Here is a 21,217-nt window from a genome sequence, read left to right on the forward strand (position 1 = left end):
CTCAGACCACAGCAGGACTGGGAGCAGCCTGGAGGCTGCCCCAGGCTGTGCCTCAGGGAAGCAGTGGTTTGGGGACAGGGCAGTGGAACCCACGGGCAGATGTTCTACCTGCTCGTGAAAGGGATGGTCCTGATTCAGGATGGAAGCAGAACAAATGGAAAATCCTCAAAGGCTGCTTGTGCTCATATTTGGCTGCAACTGGCAGTACTGGGGATAGTTTTTTTTTTATTCTTCTTTTTCTTAATTAAGCAAGAATAGCTGTTGCATTGGTAAAGGATGAGTTTTTAAATTAAAATTAGTCTGCAGCCTGAGGCCAAGCATGGACAAATCAGCTAGAGAGGAGAATTTCTCCAGGAGTGGAAATGGGCTTTGTCATAAAAGCTTCAATGCCATCCTGGATGCCTTCACAACTGCTGCTGTGGGCACTGCAGGGGTCAAGGGAGAAGTACAAGTAAAACAATACTGTAAAGAAAGTTGACTTGCCTTGAGCAAATTGAGGGGGGAGACAAAAACATGACTGGGGAAGATGGAGAAGAGTCTGATTTGCAACTCCTCCACCCTCTTAGTGTTTCCCCACCTAATGTGGATATGCAGATGGGTGGCTACACGTGCTTTTCCTGTGGCCTTTGGGATCTGAGAGACTTGTATCTGTAGGATGCAACCGGTTTGGTTGCTGGATTATTTCTCTCTTCCTTGGTTTCCTGGCACTATTGTTCTGCCAACTCTGTTGCTACCACCTGATGTTGATCTATCAGGCCAGCTGTTCCCACAACATGTTGTGTCAAGTGAATGTTGGCATCCCTTGACTGTCCTTGCAGGCCACCAAGGGCACCTTGTCCTCAGACTTTGAATTCCTGCTATTATAGGTACCCATGTCTAATTCACCTCCTCTTACCTCTACAGTGGGCAGGTAAAAGCTTTTTCTAAGCTTCCTTTTCAACCCAGGTAACACAGAGTCTTTGCAGTTCATTCCCACTGATAGGTTGGGTTTTTTTTTTTTTCATCTGCAGTGACTGGAAGAGCTAGGAAGTTGCAGAAGTGTTTTGTCTGGAGAGATGCCCCTTTGTCACTGAGATCCATGGGCCCGGAGGCCATGGGCAGCAGCTGGATGGGGGCTGCTGGGGCCATTTGGTACAAAAGGCAATGTTAGAGAAGTTGGGGAAAGAGGCAGAACTTCAGCCTGAACTGTCTGTTTTGAGCACAAAAGCTTGGGGCTCCTCTGATGTTTAGGAAGTCCATGGGGAAGCCACAGCTGGGTGCTGTTTGTGGTTGCTCCATGCCTCAGTTTCCCTGTGCTGGAGAAGAACTACTGGGCTCTCCCTGTGGCAGTGAAGGGTTGTTAATTTTTCCATTTAAGTAAATATTTGCCCTGCCTCTGGGGTCTGGAGAAACAGGTCTGTATAGCTGGAGCTCACTTGGGATGGGAAGATGCCTCATTAACTCTCAATTGAGGGGAGGAGATAACAGGCAGGGATATTAAGACACCCTTGTTAAGAGACTCAGGGGTCATAGAAGCTGCCCCAAATCCTGAGCCTCCTCTCCCTTTTCCAAGAGGTCTTAGGGTTTTGTCATTTACTGACTGACAGCTGACCCCAAAGCCTTACTGCAGTCAGAATGATGGCACAATGCTGGAAAGAGATCAGGCTGCCACGTATGTCTTAAGCCAAGTGAGAAGGGAATTGTCCATCTGCATTTACACACCCCATCTGAGCGGAGCAGACAATTGCTTTTTGAGGGATTCCAAACCTTGCATGTTAATGTGTGCACAAATGCATGCAAATCCTGTATTAGGGAGCACAGCAGAGCCGTCGCATGGCCGTGCACGGCCATGGCATTCCGGCGTCTCGCTTTGTCTGGAGAGGGAGCTGCTCCCTGATACAGCCCATTTATTTCCATCCCAGAAGAAACAAGTGAGAAGCAGAGATAAGGACTCGCTGGTGGGTGATAAGGGCTGTTTACTGAGTTCCTTCTTTGTCTGAGAGGAATTTTAACATTCCTGCCACAATTTTAAACTCTGCCTTCTGTCCCTGCTGTTGCCAGGAGGTGTTGGGCTCTGCCCTTTCTCAGAATATCTGTGGATCCCAGCCTGGGCAGGCTTTGCCTTGGTGCTCTTTGCTGTGTTATGTTCTGCATGCCCACCCGCTGAACAGGAAGAGAAGAACCCTGTGGTCAGGAGGTTTTCCTGCAGGAAGGGGTGTGATGCCTTCAACATCTTAGGGGGTCCTATCCCAAAAGCCAGACAGGCAGGCTCTCCCTGGGAGAGGCCAGCTTACCTGGCTCCTTTGCTGGAGCTACACACTATTGGCAAGGACCCCCTTTGCCTTGGTGACAGGCTGCCCTCCATCTCTCTTCCCTGACTTTTCAGCTCTGCTCATGCTCTCCCCAGTTGGAGTCTGCTGGTTTTTCACAGCAGGGAGACCTCATCTCTCTTCAGAAAGCTGGGGTCACGCTCGCAGCTCTCTCAGGAGCCTCTTGCACAGCACTAGTGTTTTCAGCATGGTTTAGCTTTTTGTTGGTGCCATTGCTGAGCTGAAAGGGCTGCGGGAGGCTCCAGAGATGGCAGAGGCTGTGCTTTGCTAACAGGGTTGTACAACAAGGGACTGCCTCGTCCCAGAGACCTCGCAGGTCAAGTGGCTTCATGTCAAGATCCATGTGGGTGAACCAAAGCTGGGAGTGTACTTCAGCATCCCAAGCAAGAGGTACTTTGAAGCCATGTTCTCTGCTTGGTGTGTTGGGTTCTTGTTTGCTTCAGATTTCCTTTGTGTGCCTGTTTTCATCTGTAGGGAGAAAAGGGCTGGTGTGGGGTGGTGGATCTATTTGCACCTTCTTCCTGCACCAGTATGTGGGTAAAGATGTGACTGGAAATGGACTTAAGGTCTCCTCTGAGGAGAGGACTTGCCCACTGTGCCAGGAGCACCATGTAAAAGCAGCCAATGCAAAATAAAACACATCCATCTTGTAACTTCGCTGGCCTTGAGGAGAAGAAATTTTTCAGTCTGTTTCTGAGACGTTGCTGCTTTGTACCATGTGAAGTCAATTCAAGGCAGGCTCCTTTCCAGCTAAATCTGACACCAGGAAATGTTCTTTTTCTCCCCATTTGCTTCCCGCCGTCCTGGCCCCAGTACAGGACAGCTCTGTGTGCAGCTCTGTGCAGAGCAGCCCTGCCGATGCTCCCCAGCCCGTGCCTCCTGCAGCAGCCTGGCTGCCGGCTGGCTCCTGCTTGCCTTTCCTCCCTGTCCACAAGCTACAGCTGCTTAAAAGCTCCTTTATTCACCCTCTGTGCTCAAGGCAGGCATGCTGTCAGCCATCCTTGCTTCGTTGTTTTCACCCCAGTGCTGGTGATATCTCTGAGTCACCGGGGCAGATTCTTCCCTGAGACAAGCCTGCAGACCTGGGATGGGAGCAAGATGGAAAGGCTCATGAATGAAGACGGGATTTCCAGACAGTGATTGGTGTTAATTTATTCTTGCTAAAAAAAAAAAACTGGCTGCCTGCACTCTTCTGAAATCGTGCAAGGCTGCACAGGCAGCAGAGGTTCTTGTTGCTGAGGCTTTGGTGGTGGTGAGGCTTGGCCAGAGCCAAGCTAATGGGTTTCCCTTCGGAGGAGGTGCCACCCCACATGGGCTGCAGCTCCTTGTCCAGGATAAGGTGTGTGACACACCAACGTGCTGAGCATCTGCAGGCTCTGCTGCACTTCTCGTGGCAGGGGCTGAGGAGCTGCTGCTGGCAGGAGCAGCCAGGCAGGCTGCCAGCCATGGCCCTGCTCCACTCCAACAGCCACCAGCGTGCCGCTGTGGCACCCACATTGTCACTGTGGTCACTGCAGGCACAGGCGAGCGCTGACACGTGCGTTGTCTCGCTTTGTGCCGCGCTGCTCTGAGTGCGGCAGGGGAAAATGTTTTTTTCAATTTCATCACACATTTGAAATGTACATTCTGATATTAAATTTTTGCTATGGGGAATTATTTTTAATTATAGTGAGCTGGAAGATGATAAAATAAAGTTGAGTAAGTGGGACCTATGTGAAGAAGTCATGGAAACCTGATCATAGAAGTGGAAAGACACTCCTAGGACACTGGGTATTGTTCCCATGAAACAACATATCCTAATGTAAAGAAAATTGTAATTAAAGCTGTTAATCATCTGCTTTTAATGAGGGGGAAAAAGCTGAGTATCTCAGAGACAAGATCCTGAATTTTGTACTTAGCCCAGGGATGTGGCAGAAACACCATGCCTGGAGATGGTCAAATTTTAATGGCGCAAAATTGTCCTGGCCTGGGGACATCACTACTGAGTAGATAAGCTACCCATGTTGTTTTCATCCTTTGCTTTTCTGACCAGGGAAGCCACCCACCAGCAGTACTCACTTGCCTGGGATGGGGCAGGAGGGAGGGTGGGGTAAACCAGCTTCCTGATGTGGTCCTCAGGCTGCTGGCTGCACGTGTGTGAGCTGGGGGGTGGGAGTGATCTCTGGAGTCTAACTGATTATACATCTCACCTATTCAGTCTTTGACACTGTTATTACAAGTCCTGATTTATTTAATTTATTAAAAGACAAGATGTCTGGTGCTCTTCTGCCATGTCCCATCTCCTGAAGGGGATATATTTAGAGTGGGAAGGAGGAGGAAGCCTGTGGCTGGCTTTTTCCCCATCGTAGTGCTCATGCTCCCACTGGACTGTTGGGTTTGTCCCCCTTTGAAGCACATGATCAATATCCCAGAAGTCAAAATTTGGTTAAGTTCCTGAACTCCCTTAGAATAACTAACTCTAGTGACAAATCTGGGGCTCTATGAGTTATTCTTAAAATCTTGTTTCATATTAAGTTGCTTTTAATCGTATCATGAAATGAGATGGAAACAGCAATAGTACCAGTGACTTTGCTGAGGCAGAATACCCATTCCACACCCTTCCACGGTAGCTGATTGATTAAAATATTCACATGAAATGGTACCTTGATTATTTTTTAAGGAAACAGCCAAAGGTGATGCCGAGACTCTCCGACTGGACGCAAACCAGACGCTGGAGTGTGTGGGGGTTGCTGTGTGGTTTAGATCTGATGAAAGGCAGGAAATGGGAAAATCTGGCAAATCTCCCTGGCTTGACTTAACGGAGCCTCTTGACTTTTGCTAGAGTGCGTTTTTTGTGCTGTAATGGCCAAATGGAAATTTAGACTTGAAGCTGGATCCGAGCACTGCTATGCTTAGCTGGCTTGTACACAGCAGTGAAAGAGAAGGAAAGGTGTTTAAAAATTCCAACCCCCAGGTTTAACTATTGCTTCCCTCTAAATTTCTTTGCTTTACCGCAGAGCAGAGATACCTGCAATAGCAACTGTACATTTTCCCTTGATTTTGTGTGGTACCTTCTTATTTCTGAGATTTCTCCCTTCTGCTACCCAAGTGGAACCTTATCTCATTCCTCAGAAGTCAGTGGTGCTTCATTAGTGCAAATTAATTCAGAATCCTGTGTGGTTGCTCTAAAATAGATACCATTGACCCAGCCTGTGGAAAAGCATTGAGTTTTCAGAAATAGAAGCCAATTTATCAGCATTCCCTTTAACCTCTTTTTCTTTGTCAGGAGATGTTTTCAGACAGGTTTGTCCTTCGCTGTTACTGTGGTGAAGGGGTGTGATGATTAGAGGGATGAAACACCTGTCCTGTGAGGAAAGGCTGAGACAGTTGGGATTGTTCAGCCTGGAGAAGAGAAGGCTCTTTGGTGACCTTATCAGCCTTTCAGTACCTGGAGGAGCCTACAGGATTGCTGGAGAAGGACTTTTTACAAGGGCATATGGTGTTAGGACAAGGGGAGATGGATTTAAACTGAGACAGTAAGTTTAGATTGGATATTAGGAAGGCATTCTTTACTGTGAGAGGGGTGAGGCCCTGGCACAGATTGCCCGGAGAACTTGCAGATGTCCCATCCCTTGAAGTGTTCAAGGCCAGGCTGGATGGAGCTGTAAGCAACCCAGTCTAGTGGAAGTTGTCCCTGCCCATGGCAGGGGATGTTGGAACTGAATGACCCTTAAGGTTCCTTTCAACCCAAACCATTCTATGAGCCTGTACTGTCCTGGCAGCCCTGCAGATAAAAGTTCAGGTTCAAGCCTGTGAAGAAAATCTGTCACAGGCCACAAGCTGGAGGAACAGCCCCTTTAAAGAAGCGTTAACAGATTCTTGCAGTGAATTAAGCTGATGGCTGTTGAATTGCAGCCTCTGTGGGCTGTTCTTTCAGTTCTTGTGCTTTCCTCCCAGAGCTACTGAGCTGTGGCATGTGCCACCGAGCCAGGTGGTTAAGACTCCACTGCAGTGTGAGTGTGGGTTTTGTAGCCTCCCTTAATTTAATTTAGCTTTGAATGTTCAGATTATAATCAATTTTTATGCTACTTTAATAAGCAAATTTATGCTGTTAGCGTGCTAAAGAGACTTGTCATTCACAGCTTCCCAGTCAATCCATCATTTCCCATTTTAGCAAAGTGCTCAGTTGTCCTAAATTTGGTAATGACTCTACAGTTCTGGCTGGTAAGTCAGCCCCCACCAGGCATGGCCTGTGCCTGTGCTGGGCCCTGGAAATACTCTTTGTGGTGCAGTAAAGGGACAAGCAATTGCATATCCCCAAACTTTGGGCAGTCTGACTCAGATGGATTGCCAAGTGTTGTTACAGCAAATATGGACTCTTATTTCCCCCTCATAAGAGAGACAAATCCTGTGTTAGAAAATGCCTGAGCATAAGAAAGCGTTGAGTTTAGTCTCTGCAGGCCAATGAGTGGCAGGAATCGCTTTCTCATGTAAAGCACTGCTCACCGGGGCATCTCTTTTTCTCTCTCCTCACCTTACAGGAAGATTTGCCTTCACTGTAAGTGCTCCCAGGAAGAGCACATTGTAACAGTTATGCCTCTGGAGATGGAGAAGACAGTCACGAAGCTCATGTTTGACTTCCAGAGGAATTCAACTTCTGACGACGACTCGGGCTGTGCTTTGGAGGAGTACGCCTGGGTCCCCCCCGGCCTGAAGCCTGAGCAGGTAATGATGACACCACCCAGCTACCAGAAAATAGTTGGTTTTGCATGTTCTTTGGAAATAGTTTACCTGATTTTTCTTCTAGAGGTGCGAGCACTTGTTGCGTGTGGCTGTGTCTGGGTGCACTAGAGAGACTTTGCAGGGTCTGAATGCTCAAATGGAACAAAACAGACACGTGATCCTTGCAGGACCTGTGGTTTTCTGCGTCTGTGGATGTAATTGGTAATTGAGAGGGGGGAAACAAAATACCTTCAGGATGGGATTTCTTGTGGTTGTGCAAGGGAAAAGATGTATCTAATGTTTCACTGGGAAAGAAGCGATGGGACTCAAGTGTTTCCCAGGGGCTCAGTGCTTGTGTTCTGCCCTCCTGCACTGTTCTTTGTGGTAAGTCCAGGGCAGACAGTCAAAGCTGGTAGATAACTCTGAAAAATGAGCCAAAAGCTTTGTGGTTTGGGTTTTCCAAGCATGATGTTTATGCCTTGCTGGAAGGAATAGCTTAAATAAAGCTCAAGTCTCTTGGTGCAGGATTGAGTGGGACGGATTAGACCTCAGTGTGCTCTGTGCAGCATGCATTGATTCTGCTCCTTCCAGTTTACATGATTCCTTTGACTTTTACACTGGTCCTTTATATGTTCAAGTCAGAACTTCATTTGCAGTGGAGGTGGCAAAATGAGCTTAGCCTTGATAATTGCAGTATGATATGATATGGCAATAATTTTAAACTGTGTAAGGAGGCTGGAAGGGGGTGGAAAGCTTTCATTCTTACTGCCATAGTTGCTGTCCTTAAGTACTGTGTTTTCCTGTGCTTTTATTCAGACAGGCTTAGGAATTTCCTGAAATATTTTGGCACCACCCGTAGGCTGTAAATATTATCTGTCTGATTAGAGAAAATCCAGTTGGTTGGTGCTTGTTTCTTTTTTTTTTCCTTGTCTTTATAAGCCTTGCTCAGTGTTCACTTGAAACTCCACAGCACCATGTGTTTCATTTGGTGCCATCCAACCGTGCAAATCAGGCAGCAGCCTTGTTTTCTGTCGCCTTCCTTATGTCAGAGGCTCTCTTTTTGCCTCGCAGGAGGTACAAGATGTGGTGTGTGGAGAAATGCAGATGGTTCTGAAGTGGCTCTGCTGGTCCTTCGTGCTGTGGCAACATGAACTGGTTGGGTTTGGGGGGTCCCGTTGGAGGACCATACCCAAGCTGGTGCCACCTGCTCTCATTGCTGGTTTCTGGCCAGGCGTGTCAGCAGCTTCTGGAGCTCAAGCTGGCCCATGTTCCTGTAGCTTTGGGTGGAAATACAGGTATTTAGTGACAGGTGGCACCTGACCAGGTAGACATGGTCTCTAATGAGTACATCATGGCATGGGCAGTGATTGAAACCCTCTTTCAGCATGGTGGTGACATATTCCAGGAGACCTGTGTGCTTCTTTGATCCCTTAGGTGCTCTTTAAGTGTAGCATCAGGGAGTTGGGGATGCTCAGGAGGAAATAGAAGTCCATTATCTCTACCAGTAGCTATTGACATCTCATGCATTACTCAGATTAATGTGATTTTAGGTTCTTCCAGCATCTATTTCTTGCAAAGGTCGTGGTGCTCCTCAGTCCAAATACTCCTTTTCTCAGTACACTCCTCAGTCTGCATCACTGGGCCTTTCAGCAAATTTGCCACTTCAGACCTGTCTCTAATCACAATGGAGAAAAAGAGCAGCCATAAGCAGAGCCAGAGACAGTCCCTGAAATCCATCCAGCAGAGCTCATCTGCCAGCCCTGTCATGACTTTTCACGTTAGATGAGCCACTAAGATGACAAAAGCGAGGAGTGACTTCCCTGGGCTGTGCAAGAGCCACACTGCAGGCCTGGGTTTGTCCCTGGGTGAAGAGCAGCACCCTGAATTTCATGGACTCACAGAATGGTTGTCCCGTGGCTGGGGATGCCCCATAGTGCAGGAGGAGCAATTTACATCCCGTGCTGCAGAGGAAATGCCTCTGCAGCATCTCACTGGGGATGTGCCAGTCTGCAGGCAGATGTGTGGCTTTTTGGTCAATGAGTCAGGTGTGTGCACGTGATGTGCAGCCTCTGCCAGGCTGGTGCCTGCCATGGGGCAGCTGGTGGGCTCTGCCTTGGCTGAGGGTAATGCTGTCAGGCTGGGCTGAAAATACAGATTAACAGGCAAGGAATTTTTCTCTGCCTCCTGCTGTTCCGCTGTTGTATTTTTTTGGATGTGAAACAGATTAAATGAAACAACTTTTTCCGCAATATTCTACTTTATTAAAATCTCAGAGCAGTATATGAACTGGGGAGGTAAGTGTTCCCCTGAAAGACTAATGCAATTTTCTTATTTTACTTGGACGACAGCCTCCCTGCTTCACTATTCTTGGGAGACAGCGCTCATGGCTCACTCAACACAGCAATTTACAGGATTTCAGTGGGAAGGAGTTGGCCTGCAAACGTGACATTGTGTTTTGGCAGTGTTCAAAGGTCATTTCAGTATTTGAAGAGTCCCTTCAATCCAAAGCTTAAATTACTGTCATCTAGAGGGGAATTGACTCAAACCTATAAGGTCTCAGTGTACTCCTGGACACTGACTCCGGCCTCAGCTGGTCTGTGGTACATGTCACTAGTGAAAATCATGTTGGTTACCCAATGCCCAGTCCTGAAGACAAAAAAAGCATTGGTCCAATGTTCACAGATACTGATCCAAACATTGTAATGAGGAGTGGAGCTGGAAGTTATCCCTTATATTATGGCTCATCAGTGTGTAAGGCTAAAAAGGGCTTTACTCAAAAGCCATAAATGCAATATATTTCTAAATACACAGGGATATTAGGATAGTAATTTAAAAATTGATAGCACCACCCCTGCATAAGGTACGATAAATTTTTTTCTGGTAAACCAACTAAAATGTATCAAGAAAGTGGGGTATAAACTGGAAGGGCACTGGAAATGTTATTTCATTGAGAAGCCTACAAGAGCTTAGTTTGTCCAGCCTAGCAAATTGTTCATTAGAATTGTTCTTCCCCCTGTTCCTTAGAGAGGGAAGAGCAGTTATCAAGCTCCAACTTTAGCCCAAGAACATGGACATAAACTGTCTCCAAATGCATTCAGGCAGGAAATTGGAAGAGGTTTGAGACTATCAGAGGTGTAAGGCTCAGAGACAACCTGCCAGCCAGGAAAGTGACAGGTAAAAACCTAGGACTGAGCTCCATAAATCACAATGTGATAAGGAAATAGAGTTTCTTGTAGTAGCAATCAGCTACACAGGATGGCCAGGAGGCTTCTGTGGGGTCTAATCCCACTTGGATTGGATTCAATGAGAAGTTGTCTTATGGCAAAAGAGGGACTTCTCTTCTGGAAGATAGGGATGCAGATGGGAATGGCAGAGATGGGTGTACAGAAGCAGGGACATGGGCTTTGTGAAACGCTCTTTTTTTCTGCCTGCAGTTCAATGATTGGATAAAGAAATAAGTGTCAAAGTTTTGAAATGGGCAAACACCTTTAGAAGTGTGTCCTCAGTAAAGCAAAATCCCAGGCTGAGCCTGGCTGCAGAGACAGAGGAAGACATCTTTGGGAGCCAGTTTGTCTGCTGGGGCTGGCAGTCTGACAGCTGATCCTCCTTGCACTGACATAAGTTTGAGGGCAGATGCTTGAAAATAAGTCCTTTTGTGATGTGTTTTTCACATTTTTAGGCAAAGCTTGTGTCTCAGTATTAGGAGCAGCTGGTTATGGGCAGAAATTTCCAATTAAACAAAAGATGGGGCTCTACTTCAGCCTCGCTGTGGCTTTTTTGTATGGCTCTGGCATGCCAGCATCTGAGAATCTTGCATGTGCCGTAAGAACTTAATTCCCCCTTGTCAACACAGTTGCTCTGGTCGAATCCCTTAAAAAGTTATGAAAATCTCATCTGAGCTAAAATGAGCAGCATGAAGGTTCAGGGGACTATTTTTCTCTAAGGCAGCCATTAGAACTTGGACCTCAAGAGTTTTGCAGTGGTGTGAAACTTGTAGCTGTCACAAGGAATTTATTCAGGGGCTAACACACATGTTAATCCTTCTTCTGGATATTTTGCAAGACTTGTTGCTAGGGCTTGAGTTATAAAACCTCCAAGTTTCATCAGTTGCTGTTCAGGTCACAAAGCGAGGAAAGGAGAGCGGAGATGAACCTACATGGAACATGCCTTTACACCTTACATAAAGATTTTCACCATTCTGGTGAGGCAGAAAGTACATTATGTGGGCCATGCATCTCTGGGGGACATGTGTCTCACCTGTGCCTGTGTGTCACGGTCGTTGTACCATCTTGTTCTTTCTTGAGCCTTCTGAGTTCAGCAAACTGTTTCACTCCTCAAGAGACTGAAGTCTTGCAGGCAGCAAGGAAGGAGTAAAAGAGACCAGAGCAACCCTGTGCCCCACAGTACAGTGTGTAGTACTACACACTACTACCTGTGTAGTAGTGGGAAAGAGACAAGCTAATTTACAACCTGGTAGAGGCAGGACAAAAGGACCATGAAGAGCTCTTCCTTCCTGGTAGATCCTGATCCTGAGAGCAGAGCAGTGTGGATGGAAAGCTGAGGACCCTGCGGAGAAGCTGTCCCTCGTGTACCCTGCTCCCAGGAGCTGCAGCTGCCTCTCATTTTGCCCACTTACACACGTGCACGCTGGAGTATTTTACCCAAAAGCTGCCTTTCAGCACATTTTCAAAAGCTCTCCAGTTTCACTTTGAGGTAGGGTCAGTCCATCACCTCCCAGGTGAACTCTCTCAGTATCTAAATAGCCCGGCAGTTAGCGGCTCTTATTTCAAGGCTGGAGCTGTCTAAATCCAGCCTCCAGGCATCAGACTGTGCCGAATGCTTCCCAGCTGCTGAATGGAGCAGCAGTCCCGCACATGGAATGCTTTTTCTGCGTGTGATGCCAGTGATGCATGACTTGGGGGCAGCTGGAGTGGGGTAGGAGGTCCTGGAGCTGTTCCCCTGCCCTGGAACAGAGTGGATGGAGATGTGTGAGGACATCCCATGCTGCAAAAGAGCCCATGGCAAAACCACGTGTCTGGACATTTGCTCCATTTCTGTATCCTGGGGTGTTGCCCTGAGCGTCATGAGCCAATGGAAGCTGTCAAAATTACTTAATACTTGAACAATCTTATTATCAGGGAGGGAATCAGCTACTCTTGGTGGGTCACAGAAACCACTCGCCTGACATGGTTTGCTTGATTCTGAAATTTGAAGAATATATATGGAGGTCAGCAGAGGTGAGAGGCAGGGGAGGAGCAGGGAGTGGAAAAGGAAACTGAAAACCCTGGACTACCCAATAGAAACTTCTCCTGGAGCTTTATTCCAGTGTGCAATTACAGCTTTTCTGAGTTGCGGTGTTATGCAAGTGTGCTACCCCATGCCTTAGAAATCCAAGAGCATGTTATGTGGGATACCCAGGGGAATGATCGGTGATGATCAATGCAGCACATGATCATCATCATTCCTGGTGCTCCAGGGGACCCTGAGCCCTGCATGGACCTCACAGCATAGCCTGCTCTCCATGCTGTTGAAAGCACTGATCTGGCTCTTTTTAATCCAAATTAAATTCCTGCTTAAAAAAACGAAAAATCATGTCATAGGCTTTCACAAGTCTAAAACGTGTGGACGTAGGGCCTTCATTCAAACGTTCTCTTTGATGCCAGCAGGAAGCAGCGCTTCCGCGGGATCTCTCGCAGCCCGAGAGCTGCTCCAAAGGCTTGGCAGGGATGGATGTCGTTCTCGACTGGGGAGCAGCAGCGCTCCGACGCCTCAGCTGCCGTGGGAGAGGAGCGTGCGGAAAGCCGCAGAGCGTGCCAGAACAAATAGCACTTAGAAAAACGATTTTTCCTTTGTTCCCTGCCCGTGTCCCTCTGACTTAGGAGCGGGTTTCCAAGAGCAAGCGCAGCGTTGCGGGATGCCGGACTGCCCGGCGCCAGGACTGCATCTGCCTCCCGCTGCTGCGCCGGCGATGGGCGCTCGCAGGTCTGGGGGTGACAGGCCTGCTCCCAGCTGGGGCTTTGGGCTCCCAGGGGACACTCTGGATCCCTCCATGGTGCGTGCCTGCCTGCACCCCCGTGCTTGGCAGAGCCAGCCAGCAGTTCCCACTCTTCATTTCAGAGCATCTGGCCCTGCTGTAAGGATTGTTTTGCTTCAAAAAAATAAATCAGTGTTTTGTATCCTAATGGCCTTGGAAAAGGAGGACGTGCCAGACTCAGGCCAAAGCACACTGAACCCGTTTTCCAGGCTCACACGTGCTGTCATCTGTGGAGCTTGTGTGTGAGTCAACGTGTACAAGCACTTGCAATGTTTCACAGACATATTGGGAAGGTTATTTGCATGTGGTTTGTTTGGGATTTTTTTTTCCCCCCTTGCTTTTGCAAGGGAGCCAGCAGGAATGAGAGACATACAAAGCATCAGGTACGTTTGTCTGTCAATTTTAAGTGCTCATTGTAAAGGATCATTAAAGCCTGACGTGTGCTGTTCAGAAGCTGGCACTGGGGAGGAGCAGGCAAGCCACAGGAGCAGCCCTGCTCGCCCAGGCCAGCACAGGCTTGTCGGAGCCACTGGCTGCCTTCTTCCCTCAGCAGCCAAATCCCGTGGGAGTTTGCACGCAGCAGTGAGCCAGGAGAAGGGGCCACAATTGAGCACACACACATCAATGTGCCACCAGCTCCCTGTGCTGCCACAGGACATCCCTGGCTGTCATGGAATGGGCTGCCAGGGCTGTGGTACCCTGGCATGTTCCCAGGGGTAATGATGCTGTCCTGGGCATGGGGGGACACTGGGGAACGCTGTATTTTGAACAGACTCTGCTGTGTGTGATGCTTTACTGCACTGTGCCTGAGTGCTGGCTGACTCACCAAGATCCCCTTTTTGGGAACATCCATGTTCAGGCACCCCACTGCACACAGGCCAGCACGTCCTGCCCTCACAGGGCTCTTTGCAAAAGCCTTGCAGTTGGTTTTGCAGTTGGTTTGGTTTCAGGAGAGCCAGGCAGGCTGTGCTGGAGCTGTGAGGGCTGAGCAAGTCGGCACCCGTGCCAGGACACCGTGAGCTCCTTTGTAGTCCATCCCAGCCATACAGTCATCCCAAACAGCCCGGTTTGGTGGGTGCTTTAGGAAGGGGTGTTGTGCTCAGGGCGAGTACAGCCAAATGCTACTTCCCAACAGCAATTTGTGGCGTAAGAAATATGAAATTTCCCCTCCACCTCCTTTAATTCATTGATCAAAGAGATCCTTCACCAATAGTTTGAATTTACAGGATGTTTGCAAACTTTTCCTTCTAGGAGGTGTAAGGCTTTGCTCACAGATATGCTCATGTGGGTTTTGTCTTTGGTCACCCTGGGACCGCCAGGACAAGCTCTAGTCCTGCCTTTATTTAGCAGGGCCAGAGTAGGTTTGTAAACTGTCAAAGTTTAACTGGAAACATACTCCAAACCTAAGAAGACCACAGAACACAAAGGCATTTGTAAACTAATGTAATTACTCTCCTCAGTGCCTTTGAATAAAGTTGGCTCCAGTTTAAAGGCTTTTTCCTACCCTGTTTTTACATTATGTTCTTTCCTTTCTCCTGGTTTGTTACTTTTTTAATTCCTACCTCCCCCTCTTCCCCTCCTCCATTTTAGCATCAAGCAGCTGTTAATTTCCAAAATGCGTATCAGTTTTTGTTAGCAAAACCTGGTGTTTGGACATTTTCCTTGTGAAGGTGAGAATAACACCTTGGGAATCTGCTGTGCTAGGTTCTGGTAGCATGGAGCCTGTCCAAGTGGGACCTCCCTGGGGCAGGATGGAGCTTGCCCAGCCTGCCAGTATCCCATGGCACCTAGCACCCACAGCTCTCCCCACATCCAGTGTACTGGCCAGACCATGCCCATGGCATCTGCGACCTTGAGATGTTGTGTGAAGCTTTACTTTAACTCAGCATGATGTTTTTCAGTCTCTTCTGGGATTTCTCTCATGCAGAAGTCAGAGTGAAGTGGAACAAGTGGGAAAACTGAGGATAAAACCTAGTCCAGCCCCACAAGGGGCTCCTGTGTGTTAATAATGTTTGTTGGGGTAACCAGGGGCAGAGCAGATCTGCTGCGAGGGGCAGTAGGAGGATGCAGAGCTGCTGTGTTGTACAGCAGAAGTATTTAATAATAAAACAGTTAGCGATACTGCACAGTTTAAAGAGGAAATGTTATCTCTCCGGGGTCACTGCCTGCACTGTTATCCTTATCTGGGTTGCAGAGCCTGTAAGGGCAGTGAGGAGCCATCAGCAGGCACGTGGGGGGTCTGGCCCTGGCCCTGCAAGGCTCACCAGCTCCGAGGCTTGTGCGTGCTGCAACACAGAGCTGGATGGAGGAGGAGTTACTTTAGCATAAAGCAGTGACCTTTTATACAAAAGCAAAGTGCAGACTGAGCAGTTTTGGTTTCCCAGCAAGTTAACACTTTCTGCAGGCTTTTTCCCTGAAAAGCCAGGTTGATCTAAGAATCCCTTTTTCCTTCTTTATTTTTGGGCATCATGCAGGCCTGTTCCAGCCCAGCTGCCAGCTGCTCCCACGCCAGGTCAGAAATGCTGTGGGCAGCCAGCTGGGCACAGAGGCAGGGACACGGGCAGCCTGTGACCCTGTCCCTCCCAGTCTTGGGTCTCCCATCCAAGGAGCTGGGTTCATGCCATGAGAACAGGTGATGGATGAGAGAGTGTTATATGCACAGGCGTGGCCTAATGTCAGCCTGGGCAAGGGCTGTCCTTCTGCTCTTCATCTGCCCTCTGGGTGGATCTTTTGGGATAGAAGTGATGTCCTGGGTGAAAGGATCTGTGCATCCCTCTGGTTCAAGGGGATGGTGGCTGCAGAAAGTCGTTGGCAGGCTAAGGATTTTCTCCTCATGAGATGTTCCACAGGTACTGGACAAGGATTAGCGGCTGCCTCTGCTCCATCCTCTCCATGAACACTCCTCTAGAAGGTCCCTGTGGCTGATGCAGATCCAAAGCAAACCCTTTCAGGTTATTTCAGGCAATGGAACACAGGTTGGAGCCTGTTGTATTTATTTTGTTTTGCTTCTCAAACCAAATTGCCCATCCCTGCCAAGCTATTTTGCTGGTGTGATGGGAACCAGTTCCTGCAGTCCTGCTGGGAATAAATGGAAAACTTCCCAGCGGAAGCAGGAGCGGAGCTGGGCACGTACGTCCTGCTGGATTGTGCTCCGGGAAGGCAGCACCCAGGCAGCTGAAGGAAGAGCTCCCATCCTTGGTTTTTGCCCAGGGTGAGCGTCTTGGGGTTCATCACTTTAGTAACTTGGCGGCTCTTCAAAAAAAAAAGTAATTTATGGTCTCCACCAACTTCAAGGACTGGGTGGGCAAAAAAACTTCATTGCAAGAAATCAAAACACAAGCTAACCAATGTGAGCACAGGGCACAGTGAACAGCCTCTCTGCACGTGGGGAATTTGGCAGGAGAAGCCACAGGAGTGTGTGCTGGCCAGGCACGCACAGCGTGGCCGTGTGGAAGCCTGGCAGCCCAGGAGAGGGTCTGGTGTGGCAGCTGGGGCATTGCTGGGAGATTTTCAACTGCAAACTCTGCTGCAGACTTGCTGCATGAACTTAGGGAGCTCATTTAACATCATGATGCTGCAATTAGTCCTTTGCAATGTGTATATTTGCTACCTTGTGTAGCATGTCATAAGAATTTTAGTGTTTTTAATGTGCTTTGATGTTCCTGGATGAAGGATGCTCTATAAATGCAAAGTAAGTATTCTAATGTATGCAGTTTGTTTTCTTTTTAACATAACAAAATACTTTGCAGCCATTCTTTCTTTGACAGTTTCCATAGCTGGTGGGTCTGTTTCTGCTGTGCCTTAGCAAAACAAATTTAGGGTTTTGCAGTGGCATATGCTCAGCATGTTCCTCAGCTTTGCAACACAAGCAGTTCCCTTGTCATCAGCACTGCAGACCTGCGTGTGGAAATCTGCTAAAATCTCCCTTTCTGGAAAACCTGATGATGGGGGAAGGAGGATGGTGACATCGGTTTGGGAGGAACCATAAATTGAGAAAACCACTGAAGCAGCTCTTGCTCTCAGGTAGTTCTGAATGAGAGCAGGGAGTGAGATGAATGCAGAGCAATTATCCCTGAATAAAGCTAGGTTTGGATCGTTATTCTGGAATAAAAGGATATTTCTTTCTGTAGAAGATAACTGCGTGTGAGCCACCCCCGTCAGCCTGCGAGCCCATGGGGTGAGCTCCCCTGCCAGCCAGCCCTGTGTGACCATTCCTCCCAGTGACCCACAGCACCCTGTCATCCACAGATGCCGTGGGGCTGTGCAGGCAGGGAGGGCTTCTCTGGAGAGAGCTGGCCCAGGTGATGCTTTCTAGGCCAAAGTCCAAAGCACACAGCAAGGGGAAAAGCTGATCAGAAACTACTGCAAAGGAAGTGTTATTTGGGAAAGCCCTGTGAAAGCTGCAGGCAGTGCAGCACTCCAAAATGAATTGCTGATAGCTTAGGGAGCACCTCAGGGCTAATCCCACCATGGCAAAGGCAGAAAGCTGTGTGCACTGGGAGAACAGCCTGCATCTCTCCAGCCAAGAGCAGATTTAAGGAAGCCAGCCAGCCCTCTGCTTCTGCCCAAGCATCTGGAGACATCTGGGGCTGCAGTGAATCCCAGTCCCAGCTGAGCTTACCTTTACCTTCTCCTGGTTCTTCCCAAGCTGGCCATTTCAGAGCGGATCCTCAGCCAGCGAGTCTCCTCCCGGTGCTGGCCCGGCCCTTGAGTGCACATCCCAGGTGTGGCAGTCGGAGGAGAGATGCTGGGGTTCAGGGTGTGCTTCCTCTCCGGGCTGCACTGCGCTCCCAGCGTCGGGCACGCTGCTCCTCAGCCTTTTTAATAGCTGATTTTAATTACACGCTCTGAGACGAAAGAGAAAAACTAAGCCTTCCAACAGATTTTATCTGCTGTTTATTTCCACAAATTGCTGCAGAAAAAGGCCCGGAGGGGTTTGATGGAGGTGGAGGCTGAGATAGCCGGCAACACAGAGACTGCTGGGGCGCAGCCTTTTTAACCTCCCTGCCGAGGCAGGTGCCGACACATCCCCGCAGCCGGCGCAATGCTCACGCTATGGAGGCTGACAGAGCAAACGGTAACGTGCCCACCTCGCCGGGGCTGCCACCCCTCTGCCTTGGAGGACAAAAGAAAACAAACCTGAAGCAGTTCCTGGCAGTGTTTCCCTGCTCAGAATCTTGGGGAAGACCCAGCGCTTGCTGCCTCAGGGGGTGGCTGCTGGCCGGGCACAGGGGCATGGGCTCGGCCAGGGAACACCACTGCAGTCCCCTCTCTTGCTCCCTAGGTGCACCAGTACTACAGCTGCCTGCCCGAGGACAAGGTTCCCTATGTCAACAGCCCGGGGGAAAAATCTCGCATAAAGCAACTTCTTCACCAGCTGCCACCACATGACAATGAGGTCAGTATCCAGAAAATGTCCTTGGACATCAGCACGGCTGCGGGTGGGGAATGGACGCTCCTCCTGGGGTTGTTTGTGGGAAGCGTGGCTTTCCTTTCTCAACTCCTTTTGCTTTTCAGGAGAATATACTTGAATTTCGGTCATGTTGCTATTTAAGTTGCCATATTTGCTTCCTGCTTTGATTGTTGGCGGTAGGGAGTTGTTTGTTTCTGAAGTTAATTTTTTTTTAAGTCATGTTTCTTCAGCTGTCTGAAATAAAAGCATTTTCTCAGCCCTTGGAGGCCAAGGCCCTGTTAAAAGTGGCTTGGAATGCTGTTGAGATTATCTAGAGACAGATCCAAAGTTGCAAAAGCCTTTTCCCAGCTGCTTCCGACTCACCTTGGAGTGGGAGTAAGTGTGCTAAGGAGGGGCTTTCTGGGCTGAGCCTCACGAGCTGGGAGAGCCTGCGAGGCCGCAGGTTGAGTCAAAACCAGTCAGAGCAAAATAAACCTTCTTACCTCTCACAGGAATGATGTGAGGCAGCAAAAAGGGTCTGGTCTTTGACGTCTTGATCTCACCAGTGAGAACACTGGCTTCTGGTAGCCCACAAAATTTCCCTGTGTAAACAAAAAAATTATTTTCATGCTGCTTTCTGAAGAAGCCGCTCTGGGAAATACGTGCAGGTAACTTGTTTGATCTCAGTCAGATTTTTACAAGTTTGCCTGCATGTGGCTGGGTGCCATGGGCACAGCACTGTCAGCATGAGGGGAGCTCCAGGCACAAAGAAGGGACTTCTTCCCGTACACCCTTGGGTCCCAACCTGCCTGCCTGCTTCCCTGGCAGCTGCTGGAAACCTACGGCCTCTGACAGCCAAAAAACATAAGAATAAATACACACAAATGCTGCTACTGCAGCCTGTTTTCCTGCAAGCTGGACTTGCAGGTCTATGTGTATTTTCTGCAAATTGGCAGATTTTAGATCCAGTTTCCCTTTATGCTCAGTTTTACTCCTTTTAACATTCAAGGTGTGCTGGTTGATCATGTCAATAGCCCTGCTCAGTTCCATGAGCCTGCTCTCCCAAGTAACGGAGGGTGGATTGTGTGCTGGTGCTACATTTGACCTCCCTGGCTCTTCAGTTGTATTCCCCATTGAAAAGCAACCAGCCAAGAGCTAAGCCTGCAGGATGGAAATAGCCAGGAAAACCTCAGAGTTTTATAAGCTTCAGGGAAATTGCATCATTCATTGTTTGTATCCTTTTATTTTACTTATTTCCTTATTACCTTCCAATGCAGAGGTTTTGCAAATGAGCAAGCTTGATCCTGTGCTGGAAAAATAGTTTACAAGTCACTGGAACTCTGTCTTTTGTGCAGAGAAAAGGGTCTGTGCTCTAGAAATGCCACTGTAATATTATGAAGACCTCTGCCACAGGAGGCTGATGGAGAAAGCAGGAAAACCATCAGTCCAATTGCTGCTCTGGGTGCAACTCTGAGAACCCAACTTTTAAGACTTTTCTACAAATTGAGCGCCCAAAGAGCAACAATCCTCCTGCCCTTTTTTCTCATCTCAACCTCTTGAAATTCTGACCAAACCCCAGATTTCTGAAGCCCATTGTTTCTCCAGCCTCCCCACATCCAAGGGCAGAGGTTTGCAGGGCCCATGGAATGGTGGCAAGCCAGGGACACCCCAGGCACTGAGCATCACTTGTGTTTTTTAGGTTCGCTATTGCAACTCATTGGATGAGGAAGAGAAGAGGGAGCTCAAACTCTTCAGCAACCAGAGGAAGAGGGAAAATTTAGGGAGAGGCAATGTTCGGCCATTCCCTGTAACCATGACAGGAGCCATCTGTGAGCAGGTGGGTAGTGGCTGATGAACTGGTACTTGCATCACTCAAGTGAAACACATCTCCTCTGAAGACAGGCTGAGAGAGCTAGGGCTGTTCACCCTGGAGAAGAGAAGGTTCTGGGGTGCCTTAAAAACCTTTCCAGTACCTAAAGGGACTACATGAGAGCAGAACAGGGACTTTTTACAAGGGCCTATATTGATAGAGGGAATGGCTTTAAACTGACAGAGGGCATGTTTGGATGAGATATTAGAAAGAAATTCTTCCCTGTGAGGGTGTTGAGGCACTCGCACAGGTTGCCTAGGGAAGTTGGCTACTTCATCCCTGGAAGTGTTCAGGCCAGATTAGATGAGGCTTTGAGGAACCTGGTCTAGTGGAAAGTGTCCTTGCCCGTGGCAGGGGGATTGGAACTGGATGATCTTCAGGTCCCTTCCAAGTCCCACCATCCCATGATTTAATGACACGAAAGAAACATCTGCCTGTGGCCCTGCCAGGTGTGAGTGCTGGGGTCTGTCAGGGCACCTTTCAGGATATTTGACATGGACTTGTCAATCCATCTCCTGGCATTATGCAGGGCAGTGATTGTGAGAGCATCCTGTTGGTGGCAGTGGGGTCACTCACACGTCTCCGTTAATCCCCGGCTTTTCTGACAGTGCGGCGGCCAGATCAATGGAGGGGACATGGCCGTCTTCGCCTCACGAGCAGGACACGGCGTCTGCTGGCACCCTCCCTGCTTCATCTGCAGTGTCTGCAACGAGCTGCTGGTTGACCTGATCTACTTCTACCAGGATGGGAAGATCTACTGTGGCAGGCACCACGCCGAGTGCCTCAAGCCCCGCTGCGCCGCATGCGATGAGGTAGGAGACAGCATCTACCATGAGCTGCTGCCCACTGGGGTGGCACAGGAGAGTTGGGTGGCATTTCCCCTCCATCCCTGACTTTTTCTTGGAGGCATA

At 48.8% G+C, this 21,217-nt stretch overlaps 1 protein-coding gene across 2 annotated transcripts in view; it reads left to right on the forward strand.

Annotated features, from left to right (window-relative positions):
* The window catches only part of PRICKLE2 (prickle planar cell polarity protein 2), a 103,947-nt gene that overhangs the window by 64,887 nt on the left and 17,843 nt on the right, over positions 1-21,217 (forward strand). For both annotated transcript variants that reach the window (XM_053954028.1, XM_053954029.1), the window contains 4 exons: positions 6,830-7,013; positions 18,329-18,442; positions 20,136-20,273; positions 20,915-21,118. In XM_053954028.1, coding sequence (XP_053810003.1) covers positions 6,830-7,013; positions 18,329-18,442; positions 20,136-20,273; positions 20,915-21,118 — 640 coding nt within the window. The remainder of the gene's footprint in view (positions 1-6,829; positions 7,014-18,328; positions 18,443-20,135; positions 20,274-20,914; positions 21,119-21,217) is intronic.

This window comes from Vidua chalybeata, chromosome 12 (assembly GCF_026979565.1).
Source record: "Vidua chalybeata isolate OUT-0048 chromosome 12, bVidCha1 merged haplotype, whole genome shotgun sequence".
NCBI classification, from domain to species: Eukaryota; Metazoa; Chordata; class Aves; order Passeriformes; family Viduidae; genus Vidua; species Vidua chalybeata.